This window comes from Rhinatrema bivittatum, chromosome 6 (genome assembly GCF_901001135.1).
Source record: "Rhinatrema bivittatum chromosome 6, aRhiBiv1.1, whole genome shotgun sequence".
Taxonomy (NCBI): Eukaryota; Metazoa; Chordata; class Amphibia; order Gymnophiona; family Rhinatrematidae; genus Rhinatrema; species Rhinatrema bivittatum.
This window is the reverse complement of record NC_042620.1, coordinates 259,714,517-259,738,287: the sequence shown is the minus strand read 5'-3', so window position 1 is coordinate 259,738,287 and position 23,771 is coordinate 259,714,517. Positions and strand designations below refer to the sequence as shown.

At 45.6% G+C, this 23,771-nt stretch overlaps 1 protein-coding gene across 1 annotated transcript in view; it reads right to left on the bottom strand.

The window, feature by feature from the left end:
- Nucleotides 1–23,771, bottom strand: part of DOC2A (double C2 domain alpha) — a 97,267-nt gene that overhangs the window by 35,538 nt on the left and 37,958 nt on the right. Inside the window, exons 8-9 of the mRNA XM_029606946.1 lie at nt 14,788–14,869; nt 14,146–14,242 (exon numbers count right to left, since the gene is read on the bottom strand). Of these exons, the coding sequence (XP_029462806.1) occupies nt 14,146–14,242; nt 14,788–14,869 (179 nt within the window). The remainder of the gene's footprint in view (nt 1–14,145; nt 14,243–14,787; nt 14,870–23,771) is intronic.

The window sequence follows — 23,771 nt, the reverse complement described above, 5'->3', positions numbered from 1 at the left end:
TGCATATTCTTTGCACGCTTTCTTTGAAAAGTAATAGTTACTTGAGATGGAGGATGACGGGTCCTTGATTAGGTTTTTAACAACTTCAAAGAATAATTTGGAATTAAATATTACCCCATGAATCTGTTTAGCATAGTAGTCTGTTTTTTTGCTTTATTAATTAATTAATTAGTGCACAGTATTTTGTTAGGAGCGATCTATATTTTCCTAGAGATTCATCAGTCAGGCATTTCCACCACTGTTTCTCAAATTTTCTCAGAGTCTGTTTAGTGCATCTTAACTCATCTTAACTCATCATTGTACCTTGGCTTCTTATGTTTAGAGGTATTCCTTTCTTTTAAAATAGACTCAGGTTTTCAGCTATTTCATTGACAATTTTATCCCAGGAATCAAATGCTGAGGTGGCATTAGCTTGATTAAAATCAAGTAGCTTATTTTTTATTGATTCTGTCAGTACCTCCATTTCTATCTTTTTTCTGAAGGTGAATGTTTGATTATTAATTATATTTTTATGAGTTGGGTTGAGGAACATTATTTCCGCCTTTATTAATTGGTGATCAGACCATGGCAGTATAGTGTGGGAAGTGTTGATAAGACAATTATTGTAATTGGTAAGTATTAAGTCTAGGATATGTCCTGCTTTATGAGTAGCGTTAGTGACAAATTGTGACCATTGCATTGCTTCCATGGTCTCTAAGGACATTTCGCATGCTGTAGTTTTTGGTGTTCTATCTACATTTAGGTTAAAGTGTCCTACAATTAGGGTGGTTTCTAGTTATGCAGACATCTAGTGTACACGCGCAGCAGTTTTTAGTTTTAAAATATGGAGGTACACATAAGTCTTGTCCCCACACCTGAACACCCATGCCACACCCCTTCCCGCCACCTTACTCCTTATGCGCACATGGGTACATATGCACACATTTTGCAACTTTTTAAAATTCGCAATGCTCACGTACAGCTCACAAATGCGCATATGTGGGCACTTTTTTTTTTTTTTGCAAGCAACGCTTTTAAAATTGACCTGAGAGAGGATAAGACCATAGCAGAAAACTAAATTAATTCTATGCTTTGGTCTTTACTGAGGAGGATGTTGAGGAGATAGTCACACCTGAACCATTCTTTATAGGTGGTGATTCAGAGGAACTGAATCAAATCAGTGTGAATCTGGAAAAGGTGCTAAAGCAAACTGAATAATAGTAAATTACCGGGACTTAACAGTACTCACCCCTGATTTCTAAAGGAACTCAAAGGAAAAATTTTGTACCTAATTTCCTTTTCATTAGACCTGCTGCACCAGTCCAGCCTTAACAAGTGGTTTATTTCCCCTACCAGCAGATGGAGGCAGACAACACTGTTTTCAAGTGTGCCACTGCAGCCATTATTTATTTTATTTATTTAGAAGATTTTATATACCGAGGTATAGCAGGCTGCCTTCTCCCCGGTTTACATTTTAAACAACTTATTACAGGAGTAAAAAAATAATAGATAACATTAACACATAATATAAATACTATAATACATAAAATAAATAAAAGATAACATTAACATATAATATTTTTCTATGTAAAGTCAACGTGAAGAGGGAAGGAGGTGATGGCATTACTTAGGAGGTGATGCCAGCAGCAGGAATCCACTCTCTCTCTGACAGAGCTTCGGGTCCAACCCCTTCCACACAATATTCATCAACTCATAATGGAAAAAACAAAATAAAACCTGAAACAAACTTCTCCTGCTCTCTACAAGAGAAATAAGGGAAACAAGGAAAAGAAAAAAAAATGCTTAAACTTGCCTGAAACGGATCGTAAACTGAACACTCTGACAGATATGCAGCTGTGCTTTCCGTGTGGATCCTGGACTGGTGTAGCAGGACTAATACAAGGAAATTAGCAGGTAAGAAAATGTCTCTGACTCATCCTGCTAAACCATTCCAGCCTTGACAAGTGGGAAGTACCAAAGCTTCAGCCACGTGGCTGCCTGCAAAACCCCTGCACCATAAGCGGACTCCTTTCATGCAAGCATGTCCGGTCAATAATGCTTCACAAAGGTAGACAGAAATGACCATGTAGCTGCTCTGCAAATAGCAGCTGGTGCAAGAGAATGCACCTGCACCCTGGTGGAGTGCGCACGCACCAAAACTGGAGGCTTTTTGCCTTTCAGCAAATAAGCCAAATCAATAGTGTCTTTAATCCAATGAACCAGAGTAGCCTTAGAAGCTGCCTCCCCTTGCCGTGGTCCCCCAAACAGAATGAACAATTTGTCAGACTTACGGAAGGTATTAGTGACCTCCAAGTAGCGAGGGCCTCTCTTCACACATCCAGGCACCGCAGTACTCGGTACTCTGGTCCATATTCTCCCCCTCCCACCTCAAGAAAAATCTGGGAGAGAAATTGTTTGACTGAAATGAAAAGAGGAATTTACCTTGGGAAGAAATGATGGTACCGGATGAAACAAGACCGTGCTCAACATGATAACCAAGAACGGGTCCCAGCAAAACAATGCTTGCAGTTCTGAGACCCGCCGAGCAGAACAGACCATGGAAAGGAATGCTGGTTTCCACAAAAGATCCTTCAACGAAGCCTGTTTCAGAGGCTCAAAGGGAACTCCTGAGAGGGCCCTTAATACCAAATTGAGATTCCATGATGGAACAATGGGATGAAAGGGAAGCCGCAACCTCTTTACGCCTCTGAGGAAGCAGGAGACATCCGGATGGACTGCTAGGGAACTCCCCAGCAGCCCCCAGTACAGGAAATGACTGCCACCTTCTTGGTAAGGCCCTTATAGACTGCCCTGAAGAAAAGCCAAGATGCTGGGCATATCCACTTTCCAGGGGGTACACAGACCTGGCCCCAAAAAAACTGCTCCAACACCCTCCAGACATGACAGAAGCCAAGGAAGTGGACCACTAGCGAGATTTCAACATTGTCACAATCACTGCTGAAGTATACCCTTTCATGCACAGCCATCTCCGCTTAAGAGCCAGGACATAAGACAAAAAGGAGTGGGATCCTTCATGACTATGGGCCCCTGAGCCAGAAGGCCCCACATCTTCAACAGGCGAAATGGCCGGTCCATCTGCAGCCGAATTAAGTCAGCATACCACGGCCTGCGAGGCCAGTCTGGCACAATCAGAACTATTTGTTTTCTAGTTCCATCCTACGCAACAGCCTGTCTATGAGTGCCCATGGAGTGAAGGCATACAGAAGCTCTCCCACCAGCCAGGGCTGAACCAGTTTGTCAATGCTCATTGACTCCTGTTTCCATTGTCGGCTGAAGAACCAATTTACCTTCACATTCTGCCAGGTTGCCATCAGATCTACCTGCGGACAACCCAACTGGTGGCAAATACAGTGAAATACCTCCAAATTTAGCTCCCACACTCAAGGATCCAGCCAATTTTGATTGAGGAAGTCGGCTTGCACATTTTCCTGCTGATGATGTACACTGCTGAAAGCAACTGGAGGTACTTCTCCACCCAAGGGAATAGGAGCGAGTTCTCCACCGACATCCCCTGACTCTGAGTTTCAACCTGCCGATTTATATATGCCACTGCTGTGGCATTGTCTGAGAGGACCCAAACAGCCCTTCCTTGAATCAGCAGAAGAAAATACAAAAGAACCAGGTGAATGGCCCTGGTCTCTAGCAGGTTGATGAATCATGAGGCCTCCATCAGAGACCCTCCCCTAAACCACCTGATCCTGGCAATGAGCCCTCCCCCCCCAACTGGAGAGACTCGTAGGCATTGTAACCAAAATCTGTGTCGGTGTGGTAAAGGTTACTCCCTTCAGTAAATGTCACGTATCCATCCACCAAAGAAGTGAGTCCCACACTGATTGGCTCAGAGGGAGTCGGACCTCATAGTCCTGGGACTCTGGAGACCATCTTGACAGAAGTGACACCTGAAGTGAACGCAAGTGAGCCCTGGCCCATGGGACCAAGTCTAGGGTTGCCGCCATCAACCCAAGCACCCCATGCGGAGAGGTTCCTGCAGTTCCTGGAATCTCCTAATGTGGTGGAATATCTTGTGGACTCACTCATCCATGTGGAGCACCTGGCTTATCCAAGTGTTGAACCAGGCCCTAAGTACTCCAGAGACTGAGTGGGCTAAAGGGCACTTTTGTAAAAATTAATCACCCAGCCCAAACTTTCTAAGAACTGCACCCACCCGAGGAGTCACCCATACTGTCTCCTCATAAGATGGCGCGAGGATTAACCAGCGGTTGAGATAAGGATGCATTGTAATCACCTTGTACTGGAGAGTCACCACAACCACCACCATCACCTTGGTAAAAACATGTGGCACTGTTTCTAGGCCGAAGGGTAGCACTTAGAACTGTAAATATTCATGCAGCACATGAAAACAAAGGTACCTCTGATTCTGTGCCCAGATCAAAATGTGAAGGTAAACCTCGGTCAGATCCAAAGAGAACAGGAACTCCCCCTGACAGATGGTGGAGAGCACCGACTGTACAGTTTGCATCAAAATCATGGTACCCGCAGACAGCGATTCATGCCCTTGTGATCCAAGATGGGATGAAAGGACCCATCCTTTTTGGGAACCATAAAATAAATGAAGTAATAGCCCTTTCCCCGCTCTAAAGGGGGCACTGGGACCACTGCCTGCAAGAGCTGAAGTTTTAACAAAGTCTCACAAACAAACTTTTGCTTGAACAGGGTCGAGCAGGGAGACACAAAAAAAGTATCCTGAATGTGACAACGCATAACCGGTCCAAATGAGCTCCAACACCCACTGGTTAAATGTTATATGAGTCCACTCCCTCATACTCCTGCAGACATCCTCTTTCAGAAACCAAAAGGGAGTGGACCCATGGGCCTTTAGGGGGCTGCCCTGGTGGTCCCTGTGGAAGAATGGCATCATTCCTTTGTCTTCTGGCTCCACAAAAGGACTGACCTCAACCTCTTGTCACAGAATACGCCATGGAGGTGGCCTCAAAGGATTGCCTGCCCAGGTGGAAATGTCTAGAGGCCTGAAATTGCCCCTGACCTCTACTCCTTCTGTAAAAGGAGATGCCTTTGATCTCAGGCAAGTGCTGGGACTTCAGATCTCCTGGTGGTCCAAATTCTCTCTGAATAACAACTTGCCCTTAAGGGCAACTTCCCCAAATGGGTTTTGGACCAAGAGTCAGCTGCCCACATGCGAAGCCACAGCAGCCAACACACTGGGGCTGAGAAGGCCACTGACCGGGAAGAACTTCATATCAAATCATACAAAGCATCTGCCAGGAAGGCCGCAGTGGACTTCATTCTGGCCAACTCCTCACTCTCCGATAGCTGTTGGATCCAGTGTAGGAGAGCTCAAACCAGCATAGTGGAACAAACAGAAACCTGGACCACTGATGCCAATGAAACAAACAGATGCCTCAAGAGCGACTTCATTTTCCTAACCTGAGAGTCCTTCAGAGACGTGCCCCTCTTCCACCAGAATGGTAATGCGCCAGGTAAAAGTTGTAACCAGAGCATCCACCACCAGAACCTGAAAACCTTTTGCATGGAAGGTGGTACAAGGGGATACAAATGCTGCAAAAGATTAACCTCCCTTGAATCCCACATTCCGGGGATTCCCACTCAAACAACATTATCTCTTCTACCTCTGGGAGGAGCAGAAAGCAGAGGTGGTCTTCTGGTTTCCCTTGACGATAGAATCCCATTCTGGAGACTCCTGCAGCTTTGACTCCTCCAGATGCAGACAAGTAATCACCTGGTCAATCAAATAGCTTATCTCGCTTGCTGGCGGATCCCAAATAGCGACCTTGCCTCTCTCGGCGTTACATCTTTTTTTCAGTTTAGCTTTTTTACCGTGTCATTATGCCTTATTCTAACTGAAAGCGAAGGGGCTAAGGAGAGGGAAGTCTCTGCCTTCTCCCGAAGACTGGATTGTCGGCACGATGGATGCACACATGTGAGGCAAGGGGTTTGTTTACTGGGAGGAGAATCGCTGGTAGAGAGCCAAGAGGAAGACGCATTCGACTCCTTCCCCTGATTCACTGACTTCGCTGTCCCCAGTGGAAAGGATGGCACCTGTAAACCCTGCTGTAGCCAGGAATCTCTCACCGCGATGGAGCTGATGATGCTGTGCTGCCCGAGCCACGTTGTCTGCCTCCACTGCTGCAGAGTCAGGCAGGGATTCTGCCAACGTTACAGGAGCAGTTCCCTTCGGAGGTATTCAGCAGCATCTTGAGGAGGAATTTCCACAAGGAAGAATTTCACCGACAAATTTGCCATCTCTCAAGCCTTTTGTCATGGTAAGACTTCGGATATTCTCCTTAGAGTCTATTTGGTACTCTATTGTGACTCTAAACTCTAATATTACAGCTCAGTTGAACCCTTTAGTCCAACAAGTTATTCATGTTGGAAACCAAGTGCAATCTTTGAAAGAGGAGAATGTGAAGATAAAAATGGAAATTGACAATGTGACTGAGTTAGAAATAATAAGACTGAAAATCTTGAAAACCAAATCCTTGGAAGGAACTTGCATTTTATTAATTTTCCAAAGGTTCCCTACACTTCAGCTAAAGATATGTGGAGGAAATATATGATGGAAATATTAAAGGTACCTGATCACGCAATTCTACCATCTGTGAAGATTTATTATTTACCACTTTTTTTTTAGAAAAAACCTGATGAGGGACAAAATATGCAGTCCTTAACTGCAGTGGTTTCTGATAATTTAAATATATCTGCAGTTCTGGAGGCCTCTGACAGTGAAATTGCTCAACCAGCATCTTTAATTGTTTCCTTCCTTCTAGAGTCAGCTAGGGATTGGACTCTTAAGATGTTTTTTAGACATCGTTCGGAGCTTTTTTTCATTCTTAAAGTTAGAGTTTTCCCAGATTTGGCTAAGATCACACAAAAAAAAAGAAAACAGTTTCTCTTAATGAGACCTAAAGTTTTGCAATTGGGTGCTTTCTTCATTTTGAAATAAACATGCAAATGTCTCATAAAATATAACGAGGTTTCTTATATTTTCTTTCATCCACCTCGGTAATCTAATTTTCTGGCTGATAAAGGGTTAAATGTGGTAGGAAAATTTCCTTCAGATACTATCTGACCTCCTGACAGTTGGAAATGTGTGTTCTTTCTATAGATTTATACCTCTCCTAAGCTAGTTCTTTCCTTTAATTGTAAAAAAAATTGCCTTGGAATTGTGCTTGGATCCCCAATTTGAGGACCTGGATATTTTTTTGGTGCTATTAATGCTTCTTTTTCCTGTTTTGATAGTCTTTGGCCTATATAGGTTACTCTTTTTCTATGTATCAGTATGCCAACAAAATGCTTTCTTTCTCAAGATTTGCTTGAATGTATTTTGAAATGCAATAAATAAAAAATTTAAAATAAAATCAAACAGCTTATCTCGTCCCCTCTGAAAGAGACAAATCACAGAGTCAGCCTCAGGAATTGGAGGGAGTTCCCCCTCTTCCTGTTTGCATTCCCAGGCACCTCAGCATTGGCCTGGTCCTTCCAGGAGGGCCCGACGCCTCCAGGGCTGGCTGTGCCCACTTGGCAGGGAGCTGAGGAGAGGGGTCCGACAGTGCGCCAGCCTGACGCCCTAGTTGTGGCCCCCCCCCATGTCCGTGACCCTGGGCTAGCAAAGGCGCAGAAGGCTTGATGCAAAAAAATGAAAAAAAACTCCTGGGAAAACTCACCTCTAGAACACAGAGCTAGTGTCAACGCCCTCTCTTGGTCAATCGCATGAGCCACCGTAGCCAGCTCCAAAACCTGGGGAGAATCTGACTCTGCATCGGGCCCTGCCACCTCGGAGCTCTCTAGGCCCGAACATGCGGCTGCATCCCAGATGGCCGCCGCGTGTTACGGCCTTCCAGAGACGGTGTGCCAAAAAAAGGAGTCAGGTGGATAAGGTTGGCCAGGCCCTCCCTTGAACATGTACCGGGAACCTCCCCCTTCCAGCAACAGGCCACACATCTGGTCCTTTTCTTCCCTGCCGCCCAGGGAATGTCGCAGGCATCGCAGCATCGCAGCAGCTGTGTGGGCCCACCACCACAGAAGGACTGTGAGGAAGGAGGAAAATGGCTGCATTGCTCCAACTCCTTCCCCCAAGCCGGACACACCTAACTTCCCTTACCTCCGTAGCCACTCCAGGCACAGACCACTCCCGGGTGCTACCACTCCACTCTCCTCTCAGAGATAGCCTGATAGCGAAAGGAAGGAGAGCGAGAAGGGGGAGGGTCGGAGGGGGTGGGAGTGGGTGGGAGTGGGGGAGAAGCTCTACAGACACTCAGAGAAGGCTGTGGGAGCAGAAAATAAATTCCCCTCAGCAGGGGAAACAAAGCCCAAATCCCTGCTCCCCTCTTTTCTTTCTTTATCATTATTTCTTTATTTATTATATAGGGAGAGCTGCAGCCAAGATCAACCAGGGACCCCGCAGGGTTTGGGAGCAAGTCAAGGGCTTGCACTACTGGCTAAACACTAGTGGCCTGGCCCAGGAGTCTAAACTCCAGATCCATCTCAGAGTAGCTGCACCAGTCCCAGTCCTACCATCTGCTGGAGGCAGAAAATACCGGATTCCTGCTGCTGGCACCATTTCCTAAGTAGTGGCTGTGATGACACAGTGGAAAACAGGGTTGTCTGCCTCCATCTGCTGGTAGGGGAAAATAACCCACTTGTCAAGGCTGGACTGGTGTAGCAGGACGAGATCGAATATGACAGTGCTGAACTACTACTGGGAAACTGTAACCTATTATTCAAATCTACCTCTGTATTTGAGGACTGGAGGATAGCAAATGTAATGGCAATTTTCAAGAAGGGTTCTAGGAGAAATCCAAGAAACCGGTGCACATGACGTCGGGGCTGGGCAAAATGGTGAAAGATATTGTTAAGAGCAAAAGTATCGGTCATATGGATAAATAAGGCTTAATGTGGAAGTGCCAAATTGGATTTAGCAAAGGGTGGTTGTATCTTACTAACGTATTAGAATTTTTTGAAGGTGTGAATAAACACATGGACAAAGGTGAACCGATCAATGTAGTATATTTGGATTTTCAGAAGGCATTTGATAAGTCCTTCATGAGAGACTTCCAAGAAAAATAAAAAGTCATGGGATAGAAGATGATATCTGACTGTGGATTGGTATTTGGTTAGGAAGCAAAGAGTAGGACTAAATGTTCAGTTTTCCCACTGGAGAAAGGTCCATAGGGGTGTTCCCCAGGATCTGTTCTGAGACTAGTGTATTTAGCTTATGATCTGAACAAGGGAGCAATGAGTGAAGTGATCAGATTTGCAGATAACACAAAAATATTCCAAGTAGTTACAACACTGTCTGTGAGGAACTGCAAATGGACCTTACAAGATCGGGGGACTGGGCATCTAAACGGCAGATGAAATTTAATGTGGACAAATGCAAAGTGATGCATATAGGGGAAAACAATTCAAATTATAGGTACATATTGTATTAGGAATAACCACTAGAAAAGGGATTTTGGAGTCACTGTGGATAATACATTGAATTCCTCTGCTCTGGGTATAGTTGCACTTAAAACAGCAAATCGAATGTTAGGAATTTTTCATGTAGGGTCCCACTGGGACTCTACTAAGAAGTCTGTACCATCAAAGGAAAAGCAAACCAAGTACCAGTAGTTTTTAGCTCCCCCATATAGGTTGCTATGTGTGGTTGCTTCGTGTTTCTATTAAAGGGGGGAAGTACTTAAAGAGAGTATGGATTTTTAATTCAATTTTAGAAGGAGCATGAATTTTAGTTAAATAGAAATAAATCAAATAATTTGCTTTTTAGAAGTAGAATCACTTTTAGTCCTGCCTAAGGATTTCTGAGTTGTGCTATCTTGCTTGAGGAAGAGAGATTTTATCTTCAGCTGTTAGATTCAGTGAAGGACGTTTCCATCCACCCTTCCTTCTATATGTTTTTATGCTTGTTTTATTTTGTAATTCGCTTGGATACCTTGATACAGGTGGTATATTAAATTTAATAAATAATAACACTTGTTCTGCCTTCGCAGTATTTTTAAATGTCTATGTATATATGTTTTCTTACTGTGCTGCCATCTGGTGTCATTTGTGATATTATTCTGCTCAAATTCTCTGCATGCTGTCGAGCTTTCCTTTTTACTTGCTGGATATTGTTTGAATGTTGCTGAGCTCTGACGGGATCTGTTCCTGTGGCCCTTTCTTACTCTGTGTGCTCTCTCACTCTTCCTTTTAGCGCCTTGACTCAAAGCAATCTGAGATTATCTAACTTCCCGCCAAGATTCCAGTTAGAAGCAGGCTCCTCCAAGCTAATAGCTCTGCTTCATCCTCTTCAAGCTCCTAGAAAGCCATCATCCTTGCACCTTACTTACTTTTACTTTCTAAATCTATTTCCCATACGCTGCTAGTCTGCCTTAACTGCTTGTAGCTACAATTCCTTCCTCAAGCTGCACTGTGGTCTTCATCAGATTGCTGAGCTCCAGAGACTCAGGAGCCAACCAGGCTGCTGTCTGTAGAGCCTACTCTTCTCGCTGTGCAAGTCACTGGGAGTGTTGAACTGTTTTCTTCTTTCTAGTAAACATTGTTTTGGCGAACTGAATTCTCTAATGTTTGGAAATTGGGAAGACAAGATTTAGGTAGCTGTTTAGGAATTCAAACTAAAGACAACGAACTCCAAGGGCAGGACAATAATAATAATTTTGTTAGTTGGAGGACTAGTCCTGCAACTGGAGTTTCCAGTTGTATCTGTCCCTTTTGAGAGACTCATTGAACCAATCAAGGTTAGGTAGGAGAAATAGTTACTTACCCTGCTCCTGAACAGAGAAGAGAAGCAGAACTTAAGGGGAAGAGTGGCACCCTATCAGTGATCGGCCATTATATATATATCCAGATGTTCAAGGAGAATGAGGAGAAAGGTTCCCCATCAGTATATCATGGACTAACAGCCATCAAGACTTCAGATTTAAGGTATGGACAACTGGGAAGGTAATTCGAACCAACCGCCCACAAGTATCGCCACCCTTTTAAATGATGCTTCAAAACTACCTCAAATCAGGAGAGACAAATCTGGCTGGGAGTACTAAATAAAATAACAAACCTGAGAATAACACATTTATCCAGTTTACATTTATGTAAGCAATTGATTTCCCAAAGGAGTTTACTTTATGTACCATCAACTCAGTTAAAGTTATGTTGGAATCTATTTTCAGACTCCAGTAAGATTATTACTTTTATCCCAATTGGGGTGCAGGTAAACACCCAGGGCCTTAGAGAGCATTTTCCTCCTGGATATGGAATCCTGGAATCAACTTAGGGCCCCTGAATGGCCAGGGGAAGAAATATCTGTTATGACCGTGGGTCGCAGGTGGCTGCCACCGATTCAACTCACGTCATGTGCTGCCCGGCTCTCCTCTCTGGGCCTGCTCGCGGCTGGGGATAGCCGCTGCCCCCACATTCCTCCGGGTTCTCGGGGCCCCTCATGGTGGTTGGGACGCTGCTGCCACCACCCACGCCTACTCTGGGCCTTCCTAGGCGTGTGCATGCGTGCCACCAGACCTCCCTTTGAAGACTCTACGGCGGGAACCTCAGGGGCGTTCCCGCCTGGTGACATCACAAGGTTGGGATTCTTAACCACCGCTTTCGCCCCTTGCTAGCTGACTTGGCAACGAGTTCCTTTGCTACTGATACCTGCTCCTGTTTCCTCAGACCCGTGGTTCCTGTATTAGATCTACCTGTGACTCTGGCTCGGGTACCCGCTCCTCGGGGGCCTGCTTGCGCTCCAGTTGGAGACCTTGTCTCCAGGCTTCCCCCGCTCCTCGGGCTAACCCTGCGCCTTCCAGAGTTCCCGTCTGCCAGTCTCCCTGCTCCTCAGGGTTGTCCCTCAGAACTGCCTTACTGCATTGGAGACTCAACTCTACACTTCCTCATTTCTTGGGGCAGTGTCTACACCAGTGACCATGACTGAGCTTCCTCGCTCCTCGGGGCAGTGCCTACGTTCTACACAAGTGACTTTACTCTACACTGCCCCGCTCCTCGGGATAGTGCCTCCGTTTCTCTACCAGAGATTCCATCGTGCGCAGCCCCGCTCCTCAAGGTTGCTTACGTCACTACTTTAGAGATTCAACTCGGTCTTTCCCCATTCTGCAGGACAGCCTACATATCACAGCAGAGCCTCCCTCGCTACGCAGCCCTGCCCCTCAGGACTGCCTCTGCTGCATACCTCCAGAAGTTCCTGTCTCGCGCTCCCCGCGACCTGCCTAGCGCTTCTCTCTCGGAGGTTCCTGCTCTGGCACTTGCATCTCCAGTTCAGCCTGTATACTGTGTGTTCCCTTCGAACTGTGTCTCTTACCTCGCTCCTCGGGATCCCCCACAGTACTCACTCTACTAGCTCCTGCGATCATGTGGCTGTGACGCAGTGCGCTCTGTTCCTCTACTCACTACTGTATCTCTTGCTGCACCTGACCTCGCCTCCCGACAGTGAGGACCTGTGGGTCTCTTCCCCGCAGGTGGTATCAATCTTCACCTCAGGCCAAGGGTCCACGAAACCCACGAATCCTACCAATAACGTCTAGGCCTTAGCACTTTTGTATTTCCTTGTATTCAGCCTGAGGGCTGTGCTCAGAACAGAATGGAGAATAAAACTGTGACTATCATAATGTTTCAGTATAGATCTATGGTGCAACTGCACCTTGAGTGTTGTGTGCTGTTTTGTTTATCCCATCTCAAGAAAGATATATTAAAACTAGAACAGGTACAGAGAAGGGCAATAAATATGATAAAGGGCATGGAATGGCTCTGTTATGAAGAAAGGCTAAACAGCTTCAGCTTGGAGAAGACAACTGAGAGGGGATAATGATAGAGGTTTATAAAACCATAAGCTGGGTGGAAAAGGTAAATAGGGAATGGTTATTTAGACTTTCCAATAGTACTAGGAGTAGGGGACACACCATAAAAATAGCAGGTAGCAGATTTAAAATGAATTGGAGAAAGTATTTTTTTCACTAAACGTACAATTAAGCTGCGGCAAGTGTTGCTGGGTGTAAAAGGGGTTTGGACAATACCTGGAGGAAAAGTCCATAAACAGTTATTAGTGAGGTGCACTTGGGGGAAAACCACAGCTTATCCCTGGGAGTAAGCAATAAGAAACTCTGTGGCATCTGTTGGAGCCAGGATGCTGGGCTTGACGGACCTTTGGCCTGACCCATTTTATGTTCTTATAACAGTATCAGGAAATATTGTTTTCACATAAAGGGTGGTGGAAGCCTGGAATGTCCTCCTGCAGGAGGCGGCGAAGACAAAAATGGTAACTGGAATTCAAAAGAACATGGCATAACCATAGAGGATCGTTAGTGGCAAGAGGATGGAGATGAAGAACTGGGCTAACCTGCGTTGACTTTTGTGCATGGAGGTAACCTGCATGGAGCAGCAGTTACAACCCTAAACAGAAGGCACAGGGTGAACCCGCACCTGGTGGCAGGTACAATCCTAAACACCTTTTACTGGGCGGACTGGATGGACGACTTTGCTCTTTATCTGATGTCATTCGCTATGTTACTATGAAAGCAAAAGGGAGACTGAGAACGCACAATGAAAAAAAGACAGAAAACAGAGAAAAAGGATGGATTTTCATTATAAAGATTGGATTATATATCGTTTGGAAGTTTTAAAATATATAGTATGTAAAGTCTGTAAATATTTTTTGAAAATCTAGGTGTAATGACTGACGTAGGGTGAGCAACTCCAGTCCTGGAGTGCCACAAACAAATGGACTGGAGTCGGCCTACCTTGATGTGACACGTGGCACCGCTTCATGCCTGGCTCTACCTCCTGCGCTATTTAACAAATATTATGTTTTATTTTTGCTATTCTTTTTGTAGAGGGGGAAGACTGTAATGTAATAAGTTATAACTACACAACACACCCACCCACCCACACACACACACACACACACATATATATATATATAACTGAACTGTAGTATAGCAAGTTACAATTATAGTGTAACTTTTGTTTCCCTTGTTCATCTCCCCTGGTCTCCCTGAAATGAACAATCCAAGCTTGGGCTGTCTGGAGGACTGAGATACATTGATAGAGCTGTGCTTGTTACAGGAGGGTCCTCAGTGCCGGAATAACATGGACCACAGTATCAATGTGTATATATCCTGAATGCCTCTTGCATCAGACACTTACCTATAAAATCATTGGATTTGCCAATGTCATAGTCCCAGACTGTGACCTCCAGGCACTTCTGAGTCAGGTCCTTCTGTTCAATTTCATAGAAAAATTCCTAGGGAAGAGAAGAAGAAATACAGTGACCAGACTTGCATTTCTGTTAAAGGATTAAGGGATGAACTGTTTCCTGCTTTTCTTATATAGATTGTGTGGCAAAACTTGATTTCCTTGTTTTATTCACTTGGATAAAAATGATCCCTGCCCTCAATTAATCTCCACCTATTAATCCACCTTTTGAGAATTAAATGTTATCCCTTGTTCTAACCAAACACTATTTTCTCTTGTTTGTACGTACTGACTAGTTTATAAACTCTACAGATCATGGACTGTCTAATGTGCACCTATTCAATGTTGCATACATCTCGTAGCACTATATAAAAAAAACTAATAGTAGTAGTATTTACTGCCCATGCCACACATCTATCATATGGCTCGTGCGTATCCTTTAAATGTCCGTTAAGTAGATCTTTCTCCTCAGTAATTACCGTACCTCCTATCTACTCCTGGTCTCCTCTTCCTTTCTCTGCGCTTCTCTTGATTTCAGATTTTTAATTACCCTTTGCCCTGCATTTGTCTCCCCTCTCATTTCTCATCCCTCACCTCATTAAACTCAGGGTTCAGGGTTTTCTTCTTCACTGAAGTTTTATGCTTCGATTTCTTCTCCTCATCTGGCTTCAGGTACCTGAAATGGAAATAGCACTCTCACAGCACTAATACTCTCCCAGGGATAATACTCTCCAGAGAATAATGCCACCAGTGCTGCCACAAACAGTGCTGTCCTTCAAGGGTTAGTGCTGCCCAATGAATGATACTCCCAGAGCATTCTGTGAAATCACTAATCCTGTTCCTGGTATCACTAGATCCATCACTATTGGTGTCCCAGACATAATATTCCCGGAGCTCCAAGGCTAGCCTTGGAATATTACGTTCAGAGCACCAACACTACTCCACTGACACTACCCTGGAGACAATACCTCCAAGGCACTAACATTTCCTTAGAGCACTACTCCTACAGCATTAACAGTGAGATGGGTTATAATTCCCAGGGAACCAATACTGCTCCAGGAATAACCTAAGAAGGTGAATTTTAAAATCCGGGAGCTATGCGCACTTGTAAGGACAATGCTTGTGTCTACCCAATTTTAAAAGCTACCTACATGCACGCTCATCTCCCAATTCACGAATATCTCACTTTGAACAAAAAAGGGCTGTGGCGTGGATGGGGGAATTCCAAGAGATGTGCGGGTGCCCAGGTTAAGTGCCCTGTAAGTTTTATCTTCTGCAAAGGAGGAGGTGCAAGTTAAAAAAAAAATAAAAATGCAGGCATCCATGAGGGGCTTAAAGGCTCTGGGGTAAGGGAGGGGGGGGGGGGAGAGTGCAGGCTAAAGAACCAGGGGTGTTTGGAGGACCTAGCTCTAGAATGGGCAGACTGGTGGATGAACTGGTGAGACTGGTCATGGCCCAGATGCACGCGTGTTATAAACTTCTCCCTCCTGCACGGCTCAAATCCAACTTCACGCGGCTGTGCATGCCCACCTGCAAAACTGGATGCAAGCATATGCGCGCCTAGGCTATTTTATAATGTATGCGTGTATGTGCATGCACCGATGCGCATGTGTAAAAGATTATTATTACTGCACCCAGAATAAACACTCAGTATTATACTGCCCCCAGGAATACTCTTTTTTTAAATTAAATTTATAGTTTGCCTTTCGGTACTGGTCCACCACTTTAAAATGGTTTACATTCAGGTGCAATAGGTATTTCCCTGTCCCCAGAAGCTTACAATGAAAGGGCCTAATTTACTAAGCTGCTTTCCCATAGACACAGGGACAGAAACTTTAAAGCGGGCGCGAGGGCACTCATATACACTTGTATACGGGCATGCGGCCAGATGCACTGCAATGTTATATCTTGCGCGCAGAAACAGGAACATATTATAAAATAGGCCAGGCACGTGTAAGTGTGCTCCCAAATTTAAATGTGCATGCACACATCAGGGAAATGTCAGCTTTGAGATGTGAAAGTGAGGGAATTTTATACCATGCGTGCATCCATGACATGACCAGTCTCACCAGTTCATCCACCAGTTTGCCCAGTCTAGAGCTAGGCCCTCCAAACCTCCCTGGTTCTTTAGCCTGCACTCCTCTGCCCAGTTAACCCAGACCCCTAGAGCAATTCATATATGGCTAGAAATAGTTTTATTCAGACTTACACTTCATCCATAGCAGAAGTAACTTTGCACTGAAATATACCTGCACTGAGCCCTGTGTGCATAGCTACATGTGTGCATATCTCTTGGCCCCGCCCTGGAATGCCCATGCCCCACTCCGCCCCATTTTCCCCCCAAATGCGAGATATTCGCACATCGGTACTTGTGCACTCATGTGGGCGGCTTATAAAATTGGGTGGGCCCGCGCATGTGCTAGATGCCACGCCTTTCTCTCAGTATTGGTGCATCCGGCTTTTAAAATTCACCTTAAAACGGGGGAAAAGCCTCCTCGGTGGAGCAGGCTCTAAATCTGAAGGGTGAAGTGACTTGCCCAAGGTTACAAGGAGCAGCACTGGTGGGAGAAGCAGGAGTTGAACACTGGCTTCCCTAGTTTGCAGCCTGTTTCTCCTGCGCACTCTTAATAATGCCTTGGGAAATAAATAACTGTCAGGGCACTAATGTTGCCCTACTGTGAACATTTTCCTGCAGGAATGACATGCCCAGGTGACGATATTACCTCTCCCCAGGAATAATACTAGAGCACTCCAAGCAACTAGTGCTGGCCCAGAAGCCATACTCTGAAAACAACTAATGCTGCCTTGGAAATTGCACGCTGAGCTCACGTGCAGGCCACACAGACATAAATAGACCCACACAGACATCCGTACAAGAGCGCACACACACACATATATATATAATTGAAGCAGACGCTGGAGGTGATGGCTTCTCTGGAGAAGGGGAGGGAAATGCTGGAAATATCTCAGCCTTGCCAGCTCCCCTACCCCTACAACCCAAAGTCTAAAAAGAAAGCGCCTACGCTTTTCTCTTGCTGTGGCACGCGGAGAAATCTTTGCTACAATATCAAAAGATTCTCCCCCCACAGCGGGATCCCAGCTCCCATCCTCTCTTCATCTCTCCGTGCAAAAGACAGTGGGCCAGCTATCCCTCCCCCCAACAGGTTTTGGTTGGGGTTTTGTTTTTTTTTGTTATTATTAAGGATACGATCTCAAAAGAAAGAGCAAGGCTTTAACGTTAAGCTATAATGAGAATCCAGGGCTCTCTGGTGGCTCGGGGAAAAGGCGTCAGGGGTCTCATTAAATTTCCCCAGCTGACCACCTCTGGCTGAGCCGGAATCACTGAACCCTGCTGGGGGAGAGCTCTTACAATTCTATTGTTCTGCGTTTCCTGAAAAGGAGAAAAAAAAAAGACAGAGGGGACGGGAGAGGCACCGAGTATAATACAGAAAGGGCACGCATTGTGCAAACTTCCCTAACACAGATGCGCCTGGGTCCTGCCCTTCAGCACTGCCTGCTTCTCCAGTCCTGAATGAGACCCCTCTCCCTCTTGCTCCCGGTCTCCAGGGCTAGCAGCCTGGCAGCACCAGGGCCTTTGATGGGATTTTGGATGTTGATCAGGCAGAAGGAAACAGCTGATGCTACCAAATAATTAGGATCTGCTGGCTAGGATTTATAAGGGCAGCATAATCTCTCCCAGGAGGGGGAGGGATGATGTCCCAGCTGCTCAATTCTGTTCACATCTCTGCCTCCCCTCAACATGAAGCAAAGAGGCAACAGCAACCTGGGGGTTTATTTCTGATATTTGGGGAAGGCAGTTTTCAAAAGGTATTTACCCGGATAAAATGGCCTGATGGAAAATCACCCTCCTCAAATGTGGCTAAAAGTATTAACATAGTAATACAGTAAATGATGGCAGAAAAAGACCAACATGGCCCATCCAGTCTGCCTCGGCAGTGATCCGTCCACCCCGGGCAGATGCACATACAAATTCCCACAGAGAACCCGACATCCACTCCCCTTTCCCCCATGTCCCTCACCCGACCTGTCAAGTTGTACTACTGTCACTCCTTGTGGGTTACCTCAGTGCTTCATTAGCAAGCTCTTGCTACAAGGGACCATCTGCGTTTATCCTATGCCTCTTTTGAATTCTGTTACCATTTTTTGTCTTCATCACCTCCGCTGGGAAGACATTTCAATCGTCCATCACCCTCTCCAGGCCCGGAGCAACCCACTGTGCAAGCTGTGCACTTGAACAGGATGGTGGCCTGGAGGGGGCATCAGCCTGAGTGCTGCAACCAGGATGAGTGAGTGCTGGCGCCACCGCATGGTGTCTCCCAATCTGCTGCGTGGTGACGATGAGGAGGAGCCATAGCACTATGCGGTGGTCCCCAACCCGCTGCACAGTGAAGAGGAGGAGCTGCAGGGCCACGTGGCAAAGATGAGGGAGTTGCAAGACCATGCAGCGGTTCCCAACCCGCCACATGGAGAAGATGAGGAGGGGTTGCTGGGCCTGCCTGGCAAGGATGAGTGAATTAGTGAATTGCAGGGCCTTGCGGCGACAATGAGGAGGAGCTGCAGGACCATGCAGTTCCCAACCCGCTAGGCAGCCAGAAGGAAAAATTCCATGAGGCAGCTCCCAACCTGCCCCGTGGCAGACGTAGAGGGCTAGGGCTGCTGGGAGAAGCCTTGGGGTATGTATGAGCAGGAGGGAACCTGTGTGAGTCTGAGCATTTATGTGTGTTTGTGAGCATGTTTGTGTGTCTGAGCATGTATATGTGAGAAAAAGAGGGATCTTTGTGTGTGTGTGTGTATCTAAGAGGAAATGTTTGTGAGTGTGAACATGTGTATGTAGGAGGGAGCATGTGTGTGAGAGAGAGGCAGTATGTGCATGTGAGCATGTGTATGTAAGAAGCAGCATGTGCATGTATGAGGGAGAGAGCATAAGTATCTATGTGCGTGTATAGATACATATTTATGAGAGAGAGGAGAAAGTTTATGCATCCCTCTCTCACTAATCCACTACACTCTCAGAGTGACTGGAAATCAAAAGGATCCAGGTATGGAGAACGAGAATTATTTTATCCTTAGTAGTTTTAATTTTTGAATGCTGTTTGATGTGTCTGCTGTTTTGAAATATTTTATTGATGTTTGAGAAATTTAAAACAAATTGCTTATGAGTTTTTAATTATTGGATCTTCCATTCATCAGCTGTTTTAATATTCTTGATATTAATATGTTTATACTATTATGAGACTTGACTGACTTTTCTGCTGGAAGTAGTTGAAGATTTCCCTCTATCAAGATCCTGGCTTCAAAATCTTCTTACATAATGATAGTTTACCCTTTTCATTCAAACATGAAAAACTTGGGAATCTGGATTGACTTTCAATTGCCTTGGGAATATGGATTGACTTACACACCATGTTAAAACTGTTATCAATTTTTTTAATTAAGGGTTTTAAGTGATCTTAAACATGTGTTGGACAGAGTACATTTTCAGACAAGTGTTCAAGCCTCTACATGACCAGTGGTTGATAATTGTAACATTATATACATAGGGCTTCCTGCCCTAAATCTGACCTATTCAACACTTGTTAAACTCAGCTGCCCGACTTATTTCCAGAAAAAATTGAAGACAGCATAGAATTTCACTAGTTTTGATTACACTGGCTTCCTATACTACAATGTGTCTAATTTATTTATTTATTAAAAAATTTTATATACCGGCGTTAGTGGGGACATCACACCGGTTCACATATTAACAGCAGAAGAGAAAATTACATTATAACAGGGCAATGGAACTAGGGAAGGGGAGAAAGAAAGTGAAGCATAGATGGATAGAGAACATGCCACAGAGGCAATAAACAAGGAATTACAACAGTTTACAGTATTAGTGGTATTATATACATAAGTGACTTAGGTATTATATACATCAGGTATTATATACATCAGAGACTTAGGTATTATATACCTAAGTCTCTAAGTATATACCTAAGTCTCTAAGTATATAATACAATGTGTCTAATGTGTAACCTATCATTAAAATCATCCGTTGTACCTGAAGAATGGAAGGTGGCCAATCACTGATATTTAAAAAGGGCTCTAGGGGCGATCTGGGAAACTATAGATCGGTGAGCCTGACTTCAGTGCTGGGAAAAATCATAGAAACTGTTATAAAGAATAAAATCACAGAACATTTAAATAGACATGGTTTAATGGGACACAGTCAACATGGATCTACTCAAGGGAAGTCTTGCCTCACAAATCTCCTACATTGTTTTTAAAGGGGTGAATAAACATGTGGACAAAGGTGAACCAGTAGATGTGTGGTGTATTTGGGTTTTGAGAAGACGTTCGACAAAGTCTCTCATGAGAGGCTTCTAAAAAACTAAAAAGTCATGAGATAGCAGGTGATGTCCTTTTGTGGATTGCAAGCTGGTTGAAAGAAAGGAAACAGAATAAGATTAAATGTTCTGTTTTCACAGTGGAAAAATTTAAACAGTGGAGTGCCTCAGGTATCTGTACTTGGACAGGTGCTTTTTAATATATTTATAAATGATCTGGAAAGGGGTAAGACAAGTGAGGTAATCAAATTTGTGAATGACACAGAATTATGCAGAGTAGTTAAATCTCAAGTGGATTGTGATAAATTTCAGGAGGACCTTGTGAGGCTGGAAGTTTTGGTGTTCAAATTGCAGATGAAATTTAATGTGGACAAGTGCAAGATGATTCATATAGGGAAAAATAACCCTTGCTGTAGTTACACATTTAGGCTCCATATTAGGAATTACCACCCAGGAAAGAGATCTAGGCATCACAGTGGATAATACATTAAAGTTGTTGGCTCAGTGTGCTGTGGTGGTGAAAAAAGCAAACGGAATGTTAGGAATTATTAAGGAAGGGAATGGTGAATAAAATGGAAAATGTCATAATGCCTCTGTATCGCTCCATGGTGAGACCGCACCTTGAATACTGTGTACAATTCTGGTCATCACATCTCAAAAAAGATATAGCTGCCATGGAGAAGGTACAGAGAAGGGCAACCAAAATGATAAGGGGAATGGAGCAACTCCCCTATGAGGAAAGACTAAAGAGGTTAGGGCTGTTCAGCTTGGAGAAGAGACGGCTGAAGGGGGATCTGATAGTCTACAAAATCATGAAAGGACTTGAACAGGTAAATGTAAATTGGTTATTTACTCTCTCAGACAATAAAAGGACTAGAGGGCACGCCATGAAATTAGCAAGTAGCTCATTTAAACCAAATCTGCAAAAATTCTTTTTCATTCAACCCATAATTAAGCTCTGGAATTTGTTGCCAGAAGATGTGGTTATGGCACTTAGTGTAACTGGGTTTAAAAAAGGTTTGGATAAGTTCCTAGAGGAGAAGTCCATAAACTGCTATCAATCAATAAGGAATAGTAGCTTGGGATCTATCTAATGTTTGGGTATTTGCCAGGTTCTTGTGGCCTGGATTGGCCACTGTTGGAAACAGGATGCTGGGCTTGATGGACCCTTGGTCTGACCCAGTGTGGCATTTCTTATGTTCTTACATTTGCTTGTCAAATGTGCACACGCTATTTTGCCCCCTTCTGCCACCCATACAGACAGCAAAGTGCAAGGTACGTGGACACATTTAGCACTTTTACAACACAGGGAGCTTCTCTTTGAAAATCTGTGGAATGGATGAACTTCGGGACCATCCATGTATTTTGCAAGTAAGTGGGCTGTTTGATCATTTCCCCACTGATTTAGCAGGGTACATAACTGTTTCTCAGCATTCGAGAGCTTACACTGGAAGTTAAATTCCTGGGTTTGAGGTGGAGTAAACTTACAATTCTGATAGCCAAAGTTATTCTATTGCTGTGTGCAGACTGGTAGAAGCCACTAGACCCCCACCACACTGGGCACAGCAATAGAATAACATGGCCACCAGAAATGTGTGTTAAGTTTTACTCCTGCTCTGATCCAGGAGTTAAATTTCCAGCGTTAAGAAAATGTGCTTTAAGCTGTCTGCCCTTTAACGCAGCTCCCTGCATTGCTGGGGAACTGTTGCGGTCCTGCCCGCGAGGAGCGCAGGCAGGCTCCTTACCTCACGCGGCCAGTCGGGCTGCTGACGCTGCTGCCTCCGCGGCAGTCTTGCCGCTGTGTCTGGGCTCCTCCCCGGCTGCCTTTTGCTCTGCGCAGCGGGGCCGACCCGCCGCGACCTCTCCCTTGCGGTTGGGACCCCCGCTGCCGCTCCTGTGTCTCCCCGAGCCTCTGCCATGCTGGGGTCTTCAGCCGGCAGGGAAGCCGTCCCTGCCGGTGCCTGCAGCCACCTTCTGCTTCCTGCAGTTCTTCTGCCTCTGTCTTCGCGGCATGGAGCCGCTCCTGCAGCCTGCCTACCTTCAGCTTCAGGGCAGGGCTGCTCCTGCTGCCTGCCTGGCTTCCTCGGGCCTTCCACGTGGCTGAGGACGCCACCTGCGGATCCTGCTTCTCTTCCTCTCCAGCTCTCCTAAGGCGTGGGCGCGCGCCTCTCGCCTGTTCTTCAAGGGCCAGCCAGGTGTGGCCCTCTGCTGACCCCTCCCCGGGCATAGTCCTCTTCAGCCCTACAAAAGGGCTCAGCGTTCATTCCAGCTTTGCCTTCGCAAGGAGTTGGTCTCTCCTGGGATCCTGCTGTCCTTCGCTCCAGGAGTCGTCCTTGTTCCAGCACTTCTTCAAGGTCCTGTGTTTCCTGTTCTTCGTTGGAGCTCCTCGTCTTGTCCAGATGTCCGCCTGCTATTCCTGTAAGCTTTGTTCCAGTCCTGATGTCTGCCTGTTGTTCGTGTTCCAAGTCTAAGGTCTGTCTCCTGATCCAGTATCCGTGTTCCAGTCCAGATGTGTTTCTCCTAATCCTGATGTCTGTGTTCCTGTCCAGTTGCCCTGAACCCCTGACGTGCCATGTCGTGGTCCGCGACCAGCCCCACAGGCGGCTGAGTAGGGCGCTTCATGATGCAAGCCTTGTACCTCATACCTGAATCTTCTGAAAGCCACGTACCTCATTCCTGAATCTTCTGAAAACCTTGTACCTTGTTCCTGAGTCTTCTGTAAGCTTGGTACCCTGCGGCAAGCCATGTCGTGGTCCGCGACCAGCCCCACGGGTGGGCTGAGTAGGGTGCTTCATGATGCAAGCTTTGTACCTTGTTCCTGAGTCTTCTGAAAGCCAAGTACCTCGTTCCTTCCTGCGCTGGTCCCGCTCCCGCGGATGTAGGACAGGGTGGTCCATGACCAGACCAGTAGTACTGGCTGAGTAGGGCGCCCTGAGGGATCGCGCCACTGTCCGTGTCTCGTCTGTGCATCCAAGAACCTCGTTCCTGAGTCTACGTCTGTTCCTGAGTCTCGTCTGTGCATCCAAGTACCTTATTCCTGAGTCTCGTCTGTGCATCCAAGTACCTCGTTCCTGAGTCTACGTCTGTTCCTGAGTCTCGCCTGTGCATCCAAGTACCTCGTTCCTGAGTCTCGTCTGTATCTCCATGTTCCGGTCTTTGCTGCCCTGGCCTCCATCCGGCCTGCCACTTCTTGCCGTACCCTGCGGCAGGTCCAAAAGGGCTTGGAACGGT